This window comes from Tinamus guttatus, unplaced genomic scaffold, assembly GCF_059628265.1.
Source record: "Tinamus guttatus ecotype Peru unplaced genomic scaffold, ASM5962826v1 Tinamus_guttatus_pri_ptg000048l, whole genome shotgun sequence".
Lineage (NCBI taxonomy): Eukaryota > Metazoa > Chordata > Aves > Tinamiformes > Tinamidae > Tinamus > Tinamus guttatus.
The window spans coordinates 5199188-5213016 of record NW_028288582.1 but is presented as its reverse complement, the minus strand read 5'-3'; the positions used below and the strand labels follow the sequence as shown (position 1 = coordinate 5213016).

General features: G+C 37.9%; 1 protein-coding gene across 1 annotated transcript; it reads left to right on the top strand.

The window, feature by feature from the left end:
• Positions 1-400: 400 nt before the first annotated feature.
• On the top strand, positions 401-7409 carry CLBA1 (clathrin binding box of aftiphilin containing 1). The gene is made up of 5 exons (XM_088538751.1): positions 401-985; positions 3007-3155; positions 4675-4804; positions 6067-6180; positions 7077-7409. Exons 1-5 carry the CDS (start codon positions 530-532, stop codon positions 7242-7244), a joined length of 1017 nt encoding a protein of 338 aa, XP_088394877.1. The 5' UTR covers positions 401-529; the 3' UTR covers positions 7245-7409.
• The last annotated feature ends 6420 nt before the right edge of the window (positions 7410-13829 follow it).

Here is a 13829-nt window from a genome sequence, read left to right as displayed (position 1 = left end):
TCCCAGGAAAGCCCCTGCAGACCTTGAGCACAAACTCAGTGTTCAGGAAATAAGGTGAATTAACAGTAGAAAACACCTAGAACACTAGTTAAACACTTTGAGAACTGCCACACCGAGTGTGAGCAGGTAGCGAAATTACTCAACACACAGCCATAACTCTTGCATTTTTGAGTTGCATAATATTGGAATGTGTTTATCTTAACCTAAGCATTCTTTCTCCTGCCTTATCAGGCAGGATCCTTTCTTATTCCTATGTAGCTGTTATCACAGAGGTATTTATTTATAGTTCTTTCTTTGCAGGGTAATATTCTACACAGAACGCCTGAATAGCTTGCACTTTCTGATTACTGGAGGAGAGACTGAAGGACATCATGTTTTGGATTAGCACTGCTATAGCTCTTTGGGTGAAGTGAAGAATTGGATTATGTTTTGTAAATATTCAGATTTCTACCTCATTTGAACTTCACTGGTTCTTTCTGCAGGACAGATTTCAACAAAGTATTTCTGTCTGATTTTTTTTTCAATCAAAATGCAGAATCTGTCACTAGTAGAAAGTCTTAGTAATACAGACACATTACACTGCATGTCTCTGAAAGATCTAGTACCTGATGTAGGTGATATGTCTCTTCATGGAAGCAACCATAACTCAAATGAAAGGGGAAATAATGAAGAAATGACTAATCTTGAAGTAATGCAGCAAAGTCTCCCTATAGTGAACAGCAAAGGAAGTTGTAAGCAGGTTTCTGATAGCAGTCATAATACACTAGAAATCAGCGGTTCCTGGGGTGATTTTGAAGGCTTCAGGGAGTCCTTAGATAAAGCAGAGATTTTTGGTCATAATCCTGAAGTTTTGGGGAAGTCAATGACAACTTTTAAAGATGTTACGGACTTACGCAGAGGCTGCTGCGGTGCCTCAGCTGGTCGCTTTTCCTCTGAGCCATCTCCACACACCGGGAGACAGGAGGCCTCTAGCTCTCTAAATGAGGTATGTGCCAACAGTAAACCAAGAACTGAAAATATTTGTGCTCCTGCTTCCTGCGTCCAGAGATTTGTGTCTGAATGTCTCCTCTATGGAGGATAATGCTGTAGAGGGAGAGAAATTGCCAAGCTGCTTTGCTGTAAGTGGAACAAAAGCAGCTTCTTTGCTGTGTTTGATAAATGCTTAAGTTTTCCTGCTGGGGAGCTTTAAAGACTGTACTGCCTTGTTTTGCTTCTGGACCCTAGTGATACATAAGCCTTTAGAAACAACGAACCTTGACCCGAGGCACTCTGTGCGTTTCACAAGTTGCACAGAGTGGGCATAGGAAACAAAATTTGGGAAGATTGGTAACAAAAGGTGAACAAATTAGAGTTGTTTGCAAGCTTATTTAAATAAATCATTATTAAGTCAGGAACTGGTAATTTCTGTGTTTTTGGTACAGCCTGAATAATCACAACACAGGCATTTTAGATTAACTCCTACCCTTAATAAATCTGACACAAATAAGAGATGTAACTTGATAAATATATTGCATCCTGTCACCTAGGAAGTTGCATTCCCTCATACAAATCTAGGACTAAGAATTTGATTAAAGGCTAAGTTATATAATACAATTATATCAGAAAAAAAAATCAGTCTAGTGATTATATCTCATACCAATTGATGTGTTTTAATTCTTAATTTTAAAGTGAAACAAACTAGCAAAAAGAAAATTAAAATACCTGAACACAAAACAAAAATTCATACCACTTATTCATAGTATTTTTATCCTAAAGTAAAATATTTTTGTAGTAAAAAGAGCAATTGTTCTGAACTTTCACAGGGTTGATCAGTAGCAATAATTTACCACCTGTCTGTTAGTGAGGTTTGCTATAACAACTTAGCTGTGCCCTGGGTTTTGAGATTTCTTTCCTCAGGGTAGCGAAGCAGCAATAGGGCTGTTGGAGATATCTTCAGATGCATGTCGTACATAACATCCTCCATTGCTATGTTTTTTATTTTGTTTCCTTGGCTCAAACCTTTTGGGTCTGGGCTCTGTCTTCTGCATGGTCAATGCAGAAGAGTCTAGTTTGGAAGGGTTCTTCAAAACTCATCTCAATGTTAAGTGCCTCAATTAACTTAAAATATAGGACTCTGCCTCAAGTTATTAGAAGATTAAACCTTTTTGTTTGCAGTAGCGGGATATTCTGTGTATGTGACTGAACAACTTTAAGGGATTTTCACATCTTTAAATGCAGACCATTTTAAGAGAAACTCATGGATTTGCTTAAACACTGGAGTGTTGTGATATAATTGGATGTAGAGGTTTTATTTAAAAAGCACAGATCTGAAATTCATGCTTTCACGTACTACAGTTGCTACAAAGCTATAAAGTAGAGAAATACACCTCATTTTGTTTTAGAAATACCTAGCTAAGTGGAAAATAATAAATATAAAATGAATAAAAATGCAGTCTGTCAGTGTTGGTGTATGCTAAGCTTTTCATCCAGCATGGCTAAACTGCAAGCCAGTGAATAATGATTTGTGTCCTGTGCGCATGTCAAAGTAACATGAGACTCCAGGAAGATGCTGTGAACAAGACAGGCATGTGCGTCCCTCCACTCAAGCTGCTTAAATACTGTATTTTTTTCTCAAATGCCAGGAACAGCTGCCTAATGCTAGTTCTCCTCCCATTTGGGGTTTGGTAGCTAGTTAGAGGATTTTTATTTTCCTTGACCATGAATTTATGATTTAGTAAGTGTTCTTTCATAGAATTTTGCTTTCCACGTATTTCTTCCCTGACTAGTATCACTGTTGTAAGCTAAATCTATGGAAATACTTTACAAATCAATTTAATAGTATCTTCTAATTCCAGATAAATACTCAAAACACTGAACTACAGTCCCTCTGTTCTGTTTATATGCATACAGCTCTTAAATTTTAATACTAATAAAATCAGTGGGAGCGTTGTATTTTTTTACACCAACTCTTTGTGAACTGCTGGGTTGGCCCATGTAATGTCCTTAATAAAATTCTGCTTTTTCTAGGTAAACCACACCTATGGACATATATTTAAGCTGGGCTTTCCAGAAGTTGCTGTACCACAATCCAGAGAGAGCATAAGAAGTTTGGATGAAGTATTTGATACAAATAATGAAGATACTGGCATTGCTGATTTTACGAAGAATCAACTTTGGTAATGAGTTTATATTTAAAGAAATTGTTTGTTGAATGTGTTTTAAAAAACAAACAAGCAAAAAAACTAACCCCTCAGTAATTACACTAATAATTAAAAGCTAGCTTCAAACTGAAATTGTTTTCAATCACTATTCTCTTTAAGCATTTGGATCTTAGCATTTTTGTTGTGTTATTGAGGAAGTAGGTTGTTTTTTAGCCGTTTTAAAAACAGGTAGGAAATATATCAAAAGTATGAGTTCCTGCTTAGGTATTTTTTTCCTTCTCTGCTGTTGGTATGCGAGTTTATGACGAAGTTTCTGGAATGCCAGAACACCAGCAGGCAGCCTGTTCTTCCTGTTTGCTTGTTCTTCCTCCGCAGCACATCTGACTTATTTCTCTGTCATGTAAAGCATGAGCGTTGCTGCTGCCTCTGCTGACAACCTGCTCTCCTTCCCCTTCCCCAGTTTTCTCAGGTGGTAACTTCATGTTAAACAAGATTTGTTTCTGAATCTGTGGTGCATCTGGCTTCTTTCCTGGGGTTATGTTAACAGCAATTAGTATCATTGACTTAGCTCTCAAGACAGCTGGAATGCTTTTAGACTTGTTACATGTTTTTGAAGCATCAGCAGCGCCTGAAGAGTATTGTAGTTATTGTAGTTATTTTTGCATACATCTGAGCATTTGTATCCAGAAAATTGGGTCACTTATTTGGACCATACATTGGAAATGTTACAAGAATTGTAACAAAATACATTTAAAGTGGGCATCGTTTCAACAAGCTCCTTGCATGTGCTTTAAACTTTAATTAGGTAACAAGTTTAAACTTGTGGAGGAAAAAAAAATGGATATATGTATTATATATGTAGAAAGGACTTCAATATTAGAAGAGTACCTACTAAAGTCAGGGGAAAAAAATGATATACTGTGCGGAATAAAGTAAAGATAAATGATACTTGCTTCATATACTAAGCTAAAAGCACTTGCTTTTATCTAAGATGAATGCAGTATAAGAATGCAAAGCAGTGTGCAGAAGGAGCTCTTTAATTCTCACTACTTCAGTCGTGTTATGCCCCTGGCTTTGGGTCCCTGTTTTGTAGTACACACAACTAGACCAGATACCAGAAGTTGGCCTGCCTTAGTCTCAGATTGCTGAACTGGGGAGACACAGCTGAAATAAAGGAGGAAGGTCTGAAACACAAACAGGAGCTTCAGAATTGATAGCTGCTTACCTGCATCTCTCAGAACTGAGTGAACAGTGCAAGTTGTGGGCATAGAATGGTCTCTGAAATAGGCTTCTAATGCACTTTTTATCTGAGAAGCTCACATGTACAGTGATGTTGAGTAGTTGTTCCTGTTAATTGTTGTGAGAGGTTATTAGTACAAAGGGTTGATAGTTTGAACAAATGTAGAAATAACTTTAAGCTGCCTTTTATTCAAAGTAGGCTAGTGTGTAATTATCTGCTGAAAATAACTTTAGTTATATTTGACTGCTGGGAACTTTCTACATTTCACAACCTTAAATTGTGTTCCTTTCCTAGCACTGACTGTGGAAACATATGGAGAATTCTTAAAGACTTTGATAATACCTCCAGCTTAAGGCATCCTTGGAGTAAATCTCATTGCCAAGAAAACCTCTTGAGTGTTCTTGGAATAAATGCAAATCAAAAGGTAATTGAACAAAGGTTGCCTGGTGTGCCAGCATAAACACCTGGGTGTAAATCCTGCTTTGTGTAAGCTATACAGGCACATGCACAAGAAATGAACTATATGTGGATGAATCGTAGGTTTTCTTAAAGAGGGTCTTTTAATGCTGAGCAAACACTATGCTGTAATTTTTATCTCAGTTACTGTGGAAGTTGTGCAGGGATCAATTGTTGATTATCTTTGTATTGAAGCCTTCATTATATAGTGCTTATTGCATTAAATGGGGTGTTCAGCTTTGGCTGTAGAGTTAACTTTCAGATGTGTTCAGTCAGATGGCTTTATTTTTTCTGCTCAACGTATGAGAAAATTGTTAGCCTCTATTATCTCTTCATTAAGCGAAAATTGGATTTGAAACAGTGAGGCTGTTTAGGCAGTTAGTGAGTGTTTTAATTGTGTGCAAGTTGAAAGTGTGTTCCGTTTCCCCTTTTTCTCAGATTACTTTGTCTGCTTGGTCAAGAGAAAGAGGAGAGGAGTGTGTTTTAAATAAACAAAAGAGGAAAAAGGAAGTATTGAAAATCCCCAAAAGAAATGTCACTGTTTAATCTCTTATTTTGAATAGACATAGGTATCAAAAATGGTTTAGTATTCAACCTGACTCTTTAGTAGGCGTGAATTGGTAGTTTGTGCTTTTCAGAAGTAACCATTTTGATTAATAATTTGATTACTGAAGTGTGTGTACGAGGAAGGGAGTTTTCCTAATATGGTCATTTTGTATTTACTTCTAACTTGTATGAGAAGCAATTACTGTGCTGAAGGTGTGGACTTGTTCTGCACCTGAAATAACTCTTACCCACTCTCATTTGACTTCTCCGATGTAGCTAGTCCCTTATGCAGGTGCACATGGATTAAATTGATGTACAGGCAACTTCAAATTGTATCATTGCTTCTTTCTGCTTATTGGAAAATTGTATTTTTTTAACAGTGTTGCTGATGTGTTTCTCGGTTATATTCTAGTACAGAACAGCAATAACTTTATTTGGGAATAGCTTTTTTTTTTTTTTTTTTTTTAAGTCACACTTCAATTCATGTGTGTTGAACTTGCTTTGTCATAAAACTCGGTTAATGCTGAGGACCACATGACAAATCAAAATACTGCTTCAGGAAATAAGATTTGGTGATTATTGTTGTTATAAGGGAAAACTCCATAGGTTACAATATGTTAAGATCAGATAAAACATGAGTGGGTTTTTTTTTCTTTTTAATAAAAGTAAATTATGCCTTATTAGGACTTTCCAGAGAGCCAGGATATCATTGTTGATGAATCAAATGCTAAAGATGATGAGGACTTTGGATTTGATGGATTCAATATTAATAACTGCAAAGCACTGATCCAGACCAAGGTAAGAATTTTTCTGAAAGTAAAAGAGAACTGTGCAGTGCATTTTACATGTTTCTCTGCTCTAGTCTGGAATTTTCTGCTGAGTGTTCTGGGGCATCTGCTAAAGTTAGCTTGTTTCTGATAAGCCCATGTGAGTGTAGTTTTTTATTATGATTTTTTCTACTCCCCCTTTCTTTGAAACCTTCCTGGCAACTCCATAAAAGGTAAAACATAGCATACCTAATGCAAAGTGACATGATAGGGAATGTTGAAATGTGTGGTTATTTATGTAACTTGGCCTGTTGGTCAAGTTACAATAGAGACAGAGGGGAGATGGCTTGGGGGAGAGGGAGGCAAATAGGTAAATAGTGAGATGGGACAGGGAAGAAAGAGGCAGACACAGGATGGCGTCAGGATGCTCTGATAAGGGAAGTGAGAGTATCTCTAGAAACATCAACGTGTTGACCACTGAGAATAGTGATCATGACTGCTGAAATACACAGCAAAGGAGAAATTACAAGGCAACTTAGTGTAAAGAAGGATTTTCATTCAAACTTCCATTTCAGGTATGCAGAATGATTCAGATTTAGTTTGTTCACTCTAGAGAACAAAAGAGGATAAGAACTGCTTGAAGAGGTTCAGTAGCTAACCAAGTTAGAGGGAGGCAGAACTATTGCTAACTGGGCTGTATCTGAATATCTGACCTAGCTTGCAAGTAAGTTAAATCAGCTATTGGGATATATATCTTCCTGGTCCTATGTCCTTTGGGCTTTTTTATACCTTATTTTTTTTGCCTTGGGCTAGTTTTAATTTTATAAAATCTGTGTAAAAAATAGATTGAAATATGCTAAGTGACTAACTTACTGTAGCATGGGAGAAAATTAACTTTTTGGGTGTTTTTTGTTTGTTTTAACCCAGCTTGCTGTGTCACCAGATTCCAGAGATGGCCATCTTTTTACTTGCAACCTTCTTCTGAACAGAACAACATCAGGTGGAAATATGCAGTATATAACAATCCCAAGAAAGAAGCAAGTTTTCACTATGCACAACCTTAAAATGAAATTTTTCAGCAATGATGTTTGTTAAAACCAATGCACTTTTTAGTTTCTTTTCTTTTTGAACTGAGTGTGTTTTTACCTTTATTTTGTTACTGGCTTGGTACTAGAGACTTGGTAAGTTCTTAGGGAAGTAACATACTGCTATGTATGGGGTTCTTAAAGCCACCTTATTAAAAGGTACTTGCACTATGTAGTTTTGAGGTCAAAGATGCAATTTTGTCCTGGTAAGTTTTGTTGTTGAGTCGTGTCTTTTACTGTAAGTGCAGCTGTAATTAAACCTTAAAGATACTTTGAACAATTATTTTAACTACTGACTTTTCAGGCCTTAATATCTAATTGAGTAAAACCCTTGTTTTTCTGCCAAAACCTAAACACATCTTAGGTGTGTTGTGAAGAGTGCCTTGCCACTGTATCTTCTCATATTAATCCACCTTGGAACAGCAGAGGTCAGGTACTTTTCTACTGCTTAGCATAATGAAAAGAACTGTCTACATCCTGTGGCTTTTACTGGGGTTTAAAAAAATAACGACCTTATGGGTCTGATAGAGCCTACCCTGGTAATATGGGTAGAGCTGGTGGTGTGGTCAGATTCAAAACATTTTGTTCTGGTATTGATTTCTAGTTGAAATAAATCATATCTTTGAAGCTGACTCTAACATGACTTCTTGGATTCATTCAGCTGCCATTTAAACTGTGTATAATCAGGATGGTTAAAGCTTAACAGCAGTGTAGTTCAGGGCTTTCCCTGCACACTGCTGTAAATGGCTGCCCTGAATCTTTTGCATTTTTACAGTAATTATCAAATTACTGTATTTGATATTGTATATTGCTCCCCTTCCTGCATGCATTAGGTACCCACAGAGATGCACTTCATTAACAGTCAGAATCCATGGCTCATCCATGCCAGCTGCAGCAGCTTTATTTAATGGTAATAACTTATGCAAGTTACTAGGCATTTACTTTTTTAACTGTTCTGAACATGAACATTTTGTATGAGTGCTTATTTTAAAGAAGTTGCCAAGTTTTTTGGCTTGTTGAAGAGAATGTCACAGCACAGGGCAGACTTTTTGTGTTAAAAGCATGGAACAAATTTGAATTTTCCAAAATTAAATCAATGCATGATGTACATGGTCTGTTCTTAATTTTAAGAACTGTATAGGGCACTAGTAGAATCAAGCTCTTAATTTCACTGCCAGTTAGCAAATAATACCAATTTTAATCTAACTTCAGTAGTGTTTATGATGCTTCAGTGCTGTTAATGTAAGATTAACCGTATACTGGTTACTCTGTAAATAGAAGCAGAATAAGTGCTAGTTGAATAAGTGCTATTTGAAAGTGGCTCAGCAGTTTCCTTGTGTTCAAAGGAGTTCTTCACGGTTAGACTGAAAACTCTGTGGGTATAAATGTGGGGTTAACATCACTTAAAACTGGATTTCCTGTTTTCAGAAACTTTCCCCTAATAGTAATCTAAGAAGTGGGTTCTTTTTATTGTTGGGTTGTTTTGTTTTGTAAAAATAATTGTTGCATTAAAACACCAAACCGGGGTAAGCTCTAGCAGTAGCTACCTCCTGCTTTCGCATATTAGTACTTCCTGAACTGGGACTTGAAGTGAAAACAAAGCTAATGATGTTGCTTAGACTAGTAAAACTGCATTATGTGGAGGCTGCTGCTGTGGATTTCCTGCTGTGGGGAAGGTGGGAATAGCAACTGTACTGAGGCAAGTACCTGGATCTTTTGTGTAATTGAAGTTTTGAATATTCATTTTCAATTTCCCATAGAAGTCTTTCAGAGCACTTCAAGATGTATCAAAGAGAGGCTGGTCGTATTAAAGCAAAGCAATAAATTCCCAATAAGTGTTTGAAATTTAGAGTTGGAAATAAACATGAAATCTGCTGAAAATCAGCTACTAAAATAAAATATCACCCGTAGGCTTTTCCACAAACAGGGCCCCGTGGAGGGGCTGGAGGTTTGTTGCATGGGGAGCACTGGGGCACCAGGTTCCCCAACACCCTTTCTGGGCTGAAACGTTTCTCTTTCCTTTAGCTACTGTGTGGCAAGTGGAGCAGATCAGGTTTTGCACTGCTACCCAGGGGAGCAGTAACCAAGCAGTGTCTCTGTCATAGCAGCAGGTCTTAATCCCTGTTGGGGATTCAGGAGAAGTAGGAGAAAAAGTCTCTGGTCTTTATGATTTCAGTGGGGAAAATCTGCTCCCTGGTCCTGTTCCCCTGAGCTCCATGAGACGCTGCTGGTTGGGGGAACTTTGGCTTCTTCCTTTAGTCAGGAGTGAACAACTTCCATTCCAGCTCCAGCAGAACTGAAACTGCAACGTAATTCCCCACAGCTGAGCGTTTCTGGTAGCCCTCATCCGAATGCGGCCGCCATCAGCAAACAAAGACAAAATTCCCAAAGTGGTGAGCGACCGCACTGGGAGAGAAGCCTCTCCAAAGCGAACTGCGCCAGCCCCGTGTTGAGAGCTGGGGCGTAGCGTAGAAGTAGCCTTGGCCCTTGTTGCAAAGGGAGGCAGGGGAGACCTCCTGAACACGGAGTATTTGTGCAAAACGCATCCGTTCCTCTGCTCACTTCCTTGTTGCGCTTCTTCCCTGGCACGGAGCCAGCGGTGCTAAAACCAGCCACTTTGCTGCTGCAGTACAGCTCTGCTTTAAGGTTGAAAAGGGGTATTTATACTGTGAAAAAGGTGCATGAAGAAACAAAACTCTTTATCCTAGTATGATTTAAGCTATGAATTTAGCAATCATTGTTGTGAGCTTAGTTGCAAAATACTTAGTTTTAATGAACAGGTTCCTGTACTCTGTATTTCTGGAAAAGGTGTAAATACCATAGACTTGACATTTACTTAGTATTCTGAAAGGGTGAAAACCAAAACAAGTATGAGTTTTAGCCAGCAGAGCTGGACAGAAATGCTTTTTTCTTCAAAGTAAATTACACTGAGATTTTTGGGTTGGGAATGAGGTGAGGGCGGTAGATAGATGTAGATAAAAACCCTAAAATTCAGATCAGAGTGTGACTACTGAAATCTTCTGTTTATAGAAGGCACATTGCAAATAGAGTTGTGCTAAAAGAACACCTCCACGAGACTGAAAATGCTGCTTCAATAAAAGTCAAAGCTAGAGCAGAAGTAAAGCCTTAAGGCAAACCACATTTTTGACAATCGTTTAAAACTGAATAGACTAGAGAGGTGGTTTTAGAGTTTTGTCTTCAAAACAATGTGTTCCCAGTATTGGTGGACTTTACTTTTAAAAGTCAAATAAAAATAGCTAGAATTTGAAGGAAAAAAACCTAAGCAAAGCATGTTTTTTGACCCTAGTGTGAGCTTTAAGTATGCCATAGGCCCAGTGTTTGTTAAACCTATGCAAAATACTTAAAAGATTTTTTTAAACTTTATAATTAAGTGCCTGAACTTGATCTTAACAGTTTTCATAGATCAAAATAGGAAAAAGAAAACTCACCTTTTTAGGAGACTGGGGAACTGTAATGTTAAAGACTTAAGATCTGTGAATGAAAAACTAGAATTTTACTCTCTTCACTCCATTTTCTATATACTCATTTTTTTTCTCATTTTTTTGAATGACAATTTATATTAATGAGAACTAAGCCATACCTTGGTTTTTGCAAAACATTTAGCTTGGATCATTATTTATTTAAAAATATGCATAGTTTTTTTTTTTTTTTTTTTTTTTTTTTTAAGTATACAGGAATGACTAGAATGAGAAAAACTACATCTACTAATTTTCATGTTAGTAAAAATTCACTTAACAATTGCAGTGTACTTACATTCCAGCATGTTAAGGGATACTTTTACTCACCTCACTCTTTCATCCTCACTAGCATGCACACATCAATTCGTTATTTAAATAAAAACTTCCTTCGGAGCTTTGAACAAATTGTACTGTACCTGTTTAGCTTAAAGGCAGCCGTGGGCTCCTTAGGGTATTTAGGGCACTCCTCCGTCCATGGTACTGCGGCTGCTGCCCCCAGATCCGCACTGAGGGGCGGCTGCCCCATCCCCGGGCGGCCGTGGCTGCTCCGCGCTCTCGAGCTCGGCCCCGGGGCTGCCCTGTCCCACTGGGGCCGTGTGTGGGCAGCGCGCTGGGCCCTTCGGCAGCGTTCACTCCATGTGCAGGTTTCCATGCACCACCTCCACTTGTGGCTCTTCGATAGCACCTCTGAGGCGCTGCATCTGTTTTCGAGGTTCAGGGGAATTGCAGAGCTCCCAAGCAGCCCTGATCTTTTTAATGCTGTTAGAGCTTCCTGAAGGACTCGCACCAGGCCGGACTGCAGGGGCCCTTTGGCTAAAACGGAGCTGCCTGCAAGCTAAGGGTTAAAATGCAAACATCACTGGGGGGAAGCCGAGCTCAACCTCAACCTCGCTGTGACTCAAAGGAAGGGGGGGGAGTGAGTGAGTGAGTAAATAAATAAATAAATAAATAAATAAATGCCCTCAGCAAGTGGCTGTGACCAGTTTGTTTCAGTTGAATGGGGTAGTTCTCACTTCCTTCTGCTGAAATATGAAACAGAGCCTCAGAATTTGTCAGCCCAAAGGCCACCCAGTCTAGCACACTGCTTTGCTTGGATAAATGGAGATAATGAGGAAAAATATCAGGAATGATGTTTGCATCTCAAAGATTTTTTTCCCCCTTTTCTTATTCTAGTTACAGGCAAATACCTGTAAATGTTAGTACATACCTAACACAAAAAAATCAGCTTTCCTGAATGCCTGCTTTACTAATGCATACTTTTATAGCCACACCTCTACATCTTAGTTCTTGAATTCTGCTAATGATATTTTAATAGCTTAAAATTAAAGTTGGTTTTGCAACTAATTATAGCTCATTTTCCTCCCAGGACTAGTGCACAGGCTGGTTATTTTCTCATGAGTATGTATTTTACTCCTGCTTGAGCTGGAGTATCAGTCCTTTTAAGACTCACTCCTGCTACAGAGGGTGCTGGGCCAGGCCGTATTCCGAATATGACATTGAGCTACCCCCATCATTCAACCCATAACTGCACTGTGCTGCTTAGTGTGTGTCTGATGTTCAAAGCCTTCAGGGGGACGTTGGCTAAAATTGAGAAAAGTGCAAGAACCTTCCAGCACAGTCATCTAAAAGACTATATATATACATATACACACACATATATATGAGGAAAAAAAAAATCTGAAAAAAAATTATCATGTGGCAACTTGGACTGTGGAGATGCAGAGAGAGGGAGCTTCACACAGAAAAGAAAAAAAAGGAAAGCTTGGATGGTGATTATTTAATATTTCCATGAAAAATATCCGCTTTATGAAGGCAACTATTTAGGGAAAAGTGTTACATCTTCATGAGTAGAAGGAAGAAGGTTGACACAGTACTTTTTTTTATTTTTAAGAACACACAAATACTGAAGGCTTCAAAATATAAGTGGTTAAAATGCAAAACTGTGGCTTTTATTTCCAAACATACAATAAATAGGTCCACCACGACTAGCCTCTAGCTTCATTTTACATGGAAGGAGTTCAAAATTAGTTTGTGCATATTTAAAAATTTCCCTTTGCACATAATTCCATAAATAACCAAACTGCATTACATACCAGCTCATGGTCTTGGCACTGTGATGCAAGCAACCAGTTCGAAATAGAGATTTGCGGCAAGCACGTGAACAAAAACTGCATTTTAACTACTTGTTGCTAGAACGTCCACTAACACTTTTGATCCGTTTCTGAAGTATACAAAAACCACTTTTGCATGTTAATGCTGTAAAGCACATTTTCTTCTTATATTTCTGTAGGGCTGCAAGGTATGTAATTTTGTTAGGTATTTACTATTTGCTACATGATACAAGTTTCATACCAAAATATCTTTGCTGCATAGTAACATTCCATATTTGCAAATGTAAAAAAAAAAAAAAAAAAAAAAAAAAAATTAGATGCAGTCTTTTCATTTTATTCCCTATCACTGAATTTAAAGACATTTTTAGCCACAACTCTGCTTCATCACAGTGCAGAAGGCCCTTAATATTTTCAAGGATTTATTCAGGCATATCTTTAATACAAAAGTAGAGGCTGAGGAAAAGCCAGAGTAGTCTATACACAAAGCACAATCTGTGTACATTCTGAAGCTGTACCTCTTCAATAACTATTTATACACTCTTCAGACAAATCCCTTTATCCAGCAATTCAAAATACTTTAGATCAGAAGTTTTATATTAGAATCAATATGTTATATGCATATAAATACATTTATACCCTTCGGTTGCTGAACAACCCAAATGGCTGTGAGGATGTAACCTGAACTGGTACTCCACTGGTTTGGGATACCAAATTGTATTGGCAGCTAACTGTTAACCAAAACAGTCACAGTAAAAAATAAAATTAAAAAAAAAAAAAGAGAGATATCTTTGCACAAGGTAAGTGTGCTACAGCATCTGGTAAGACTAGAAATAGTAGGTGACATCCTGGCCCCTGCAACAGGCCTGGGATTGCGACTCTTGTGAGATGCACCACGTGGACAACATTTTCTTCTTCTGCAGATGCCCCATTCATGAAAAGTCTCAGCAGAACAAAAGCAAAAAGAAAAACAACAACAAACCCACAAAGCAAAGCTTTTGCAAAGTT

Coding starts and splice junctions, on each gene's coding strand:
- CLBA1 (XM_088538751.1), top strand. CDS start 530: ATGCAGAATCTGTCACTAGTAGAAAGTCTTAGTAATACAGACACATTA. Junction 986..3,006: donor CCTCTAGCTCTCTAAATGAG/GTATGTGCCAAC, acceptor TGCTTTTTCTAG/GTAAACCACACCTATGGACA. Junction 4,805..6,066: donor GAATAAATGCAAATCAAAAG/GTAATTGAACAA, acceptor ATGCCTTATTAG/GACTTTCCAGAGAGCCAGGA.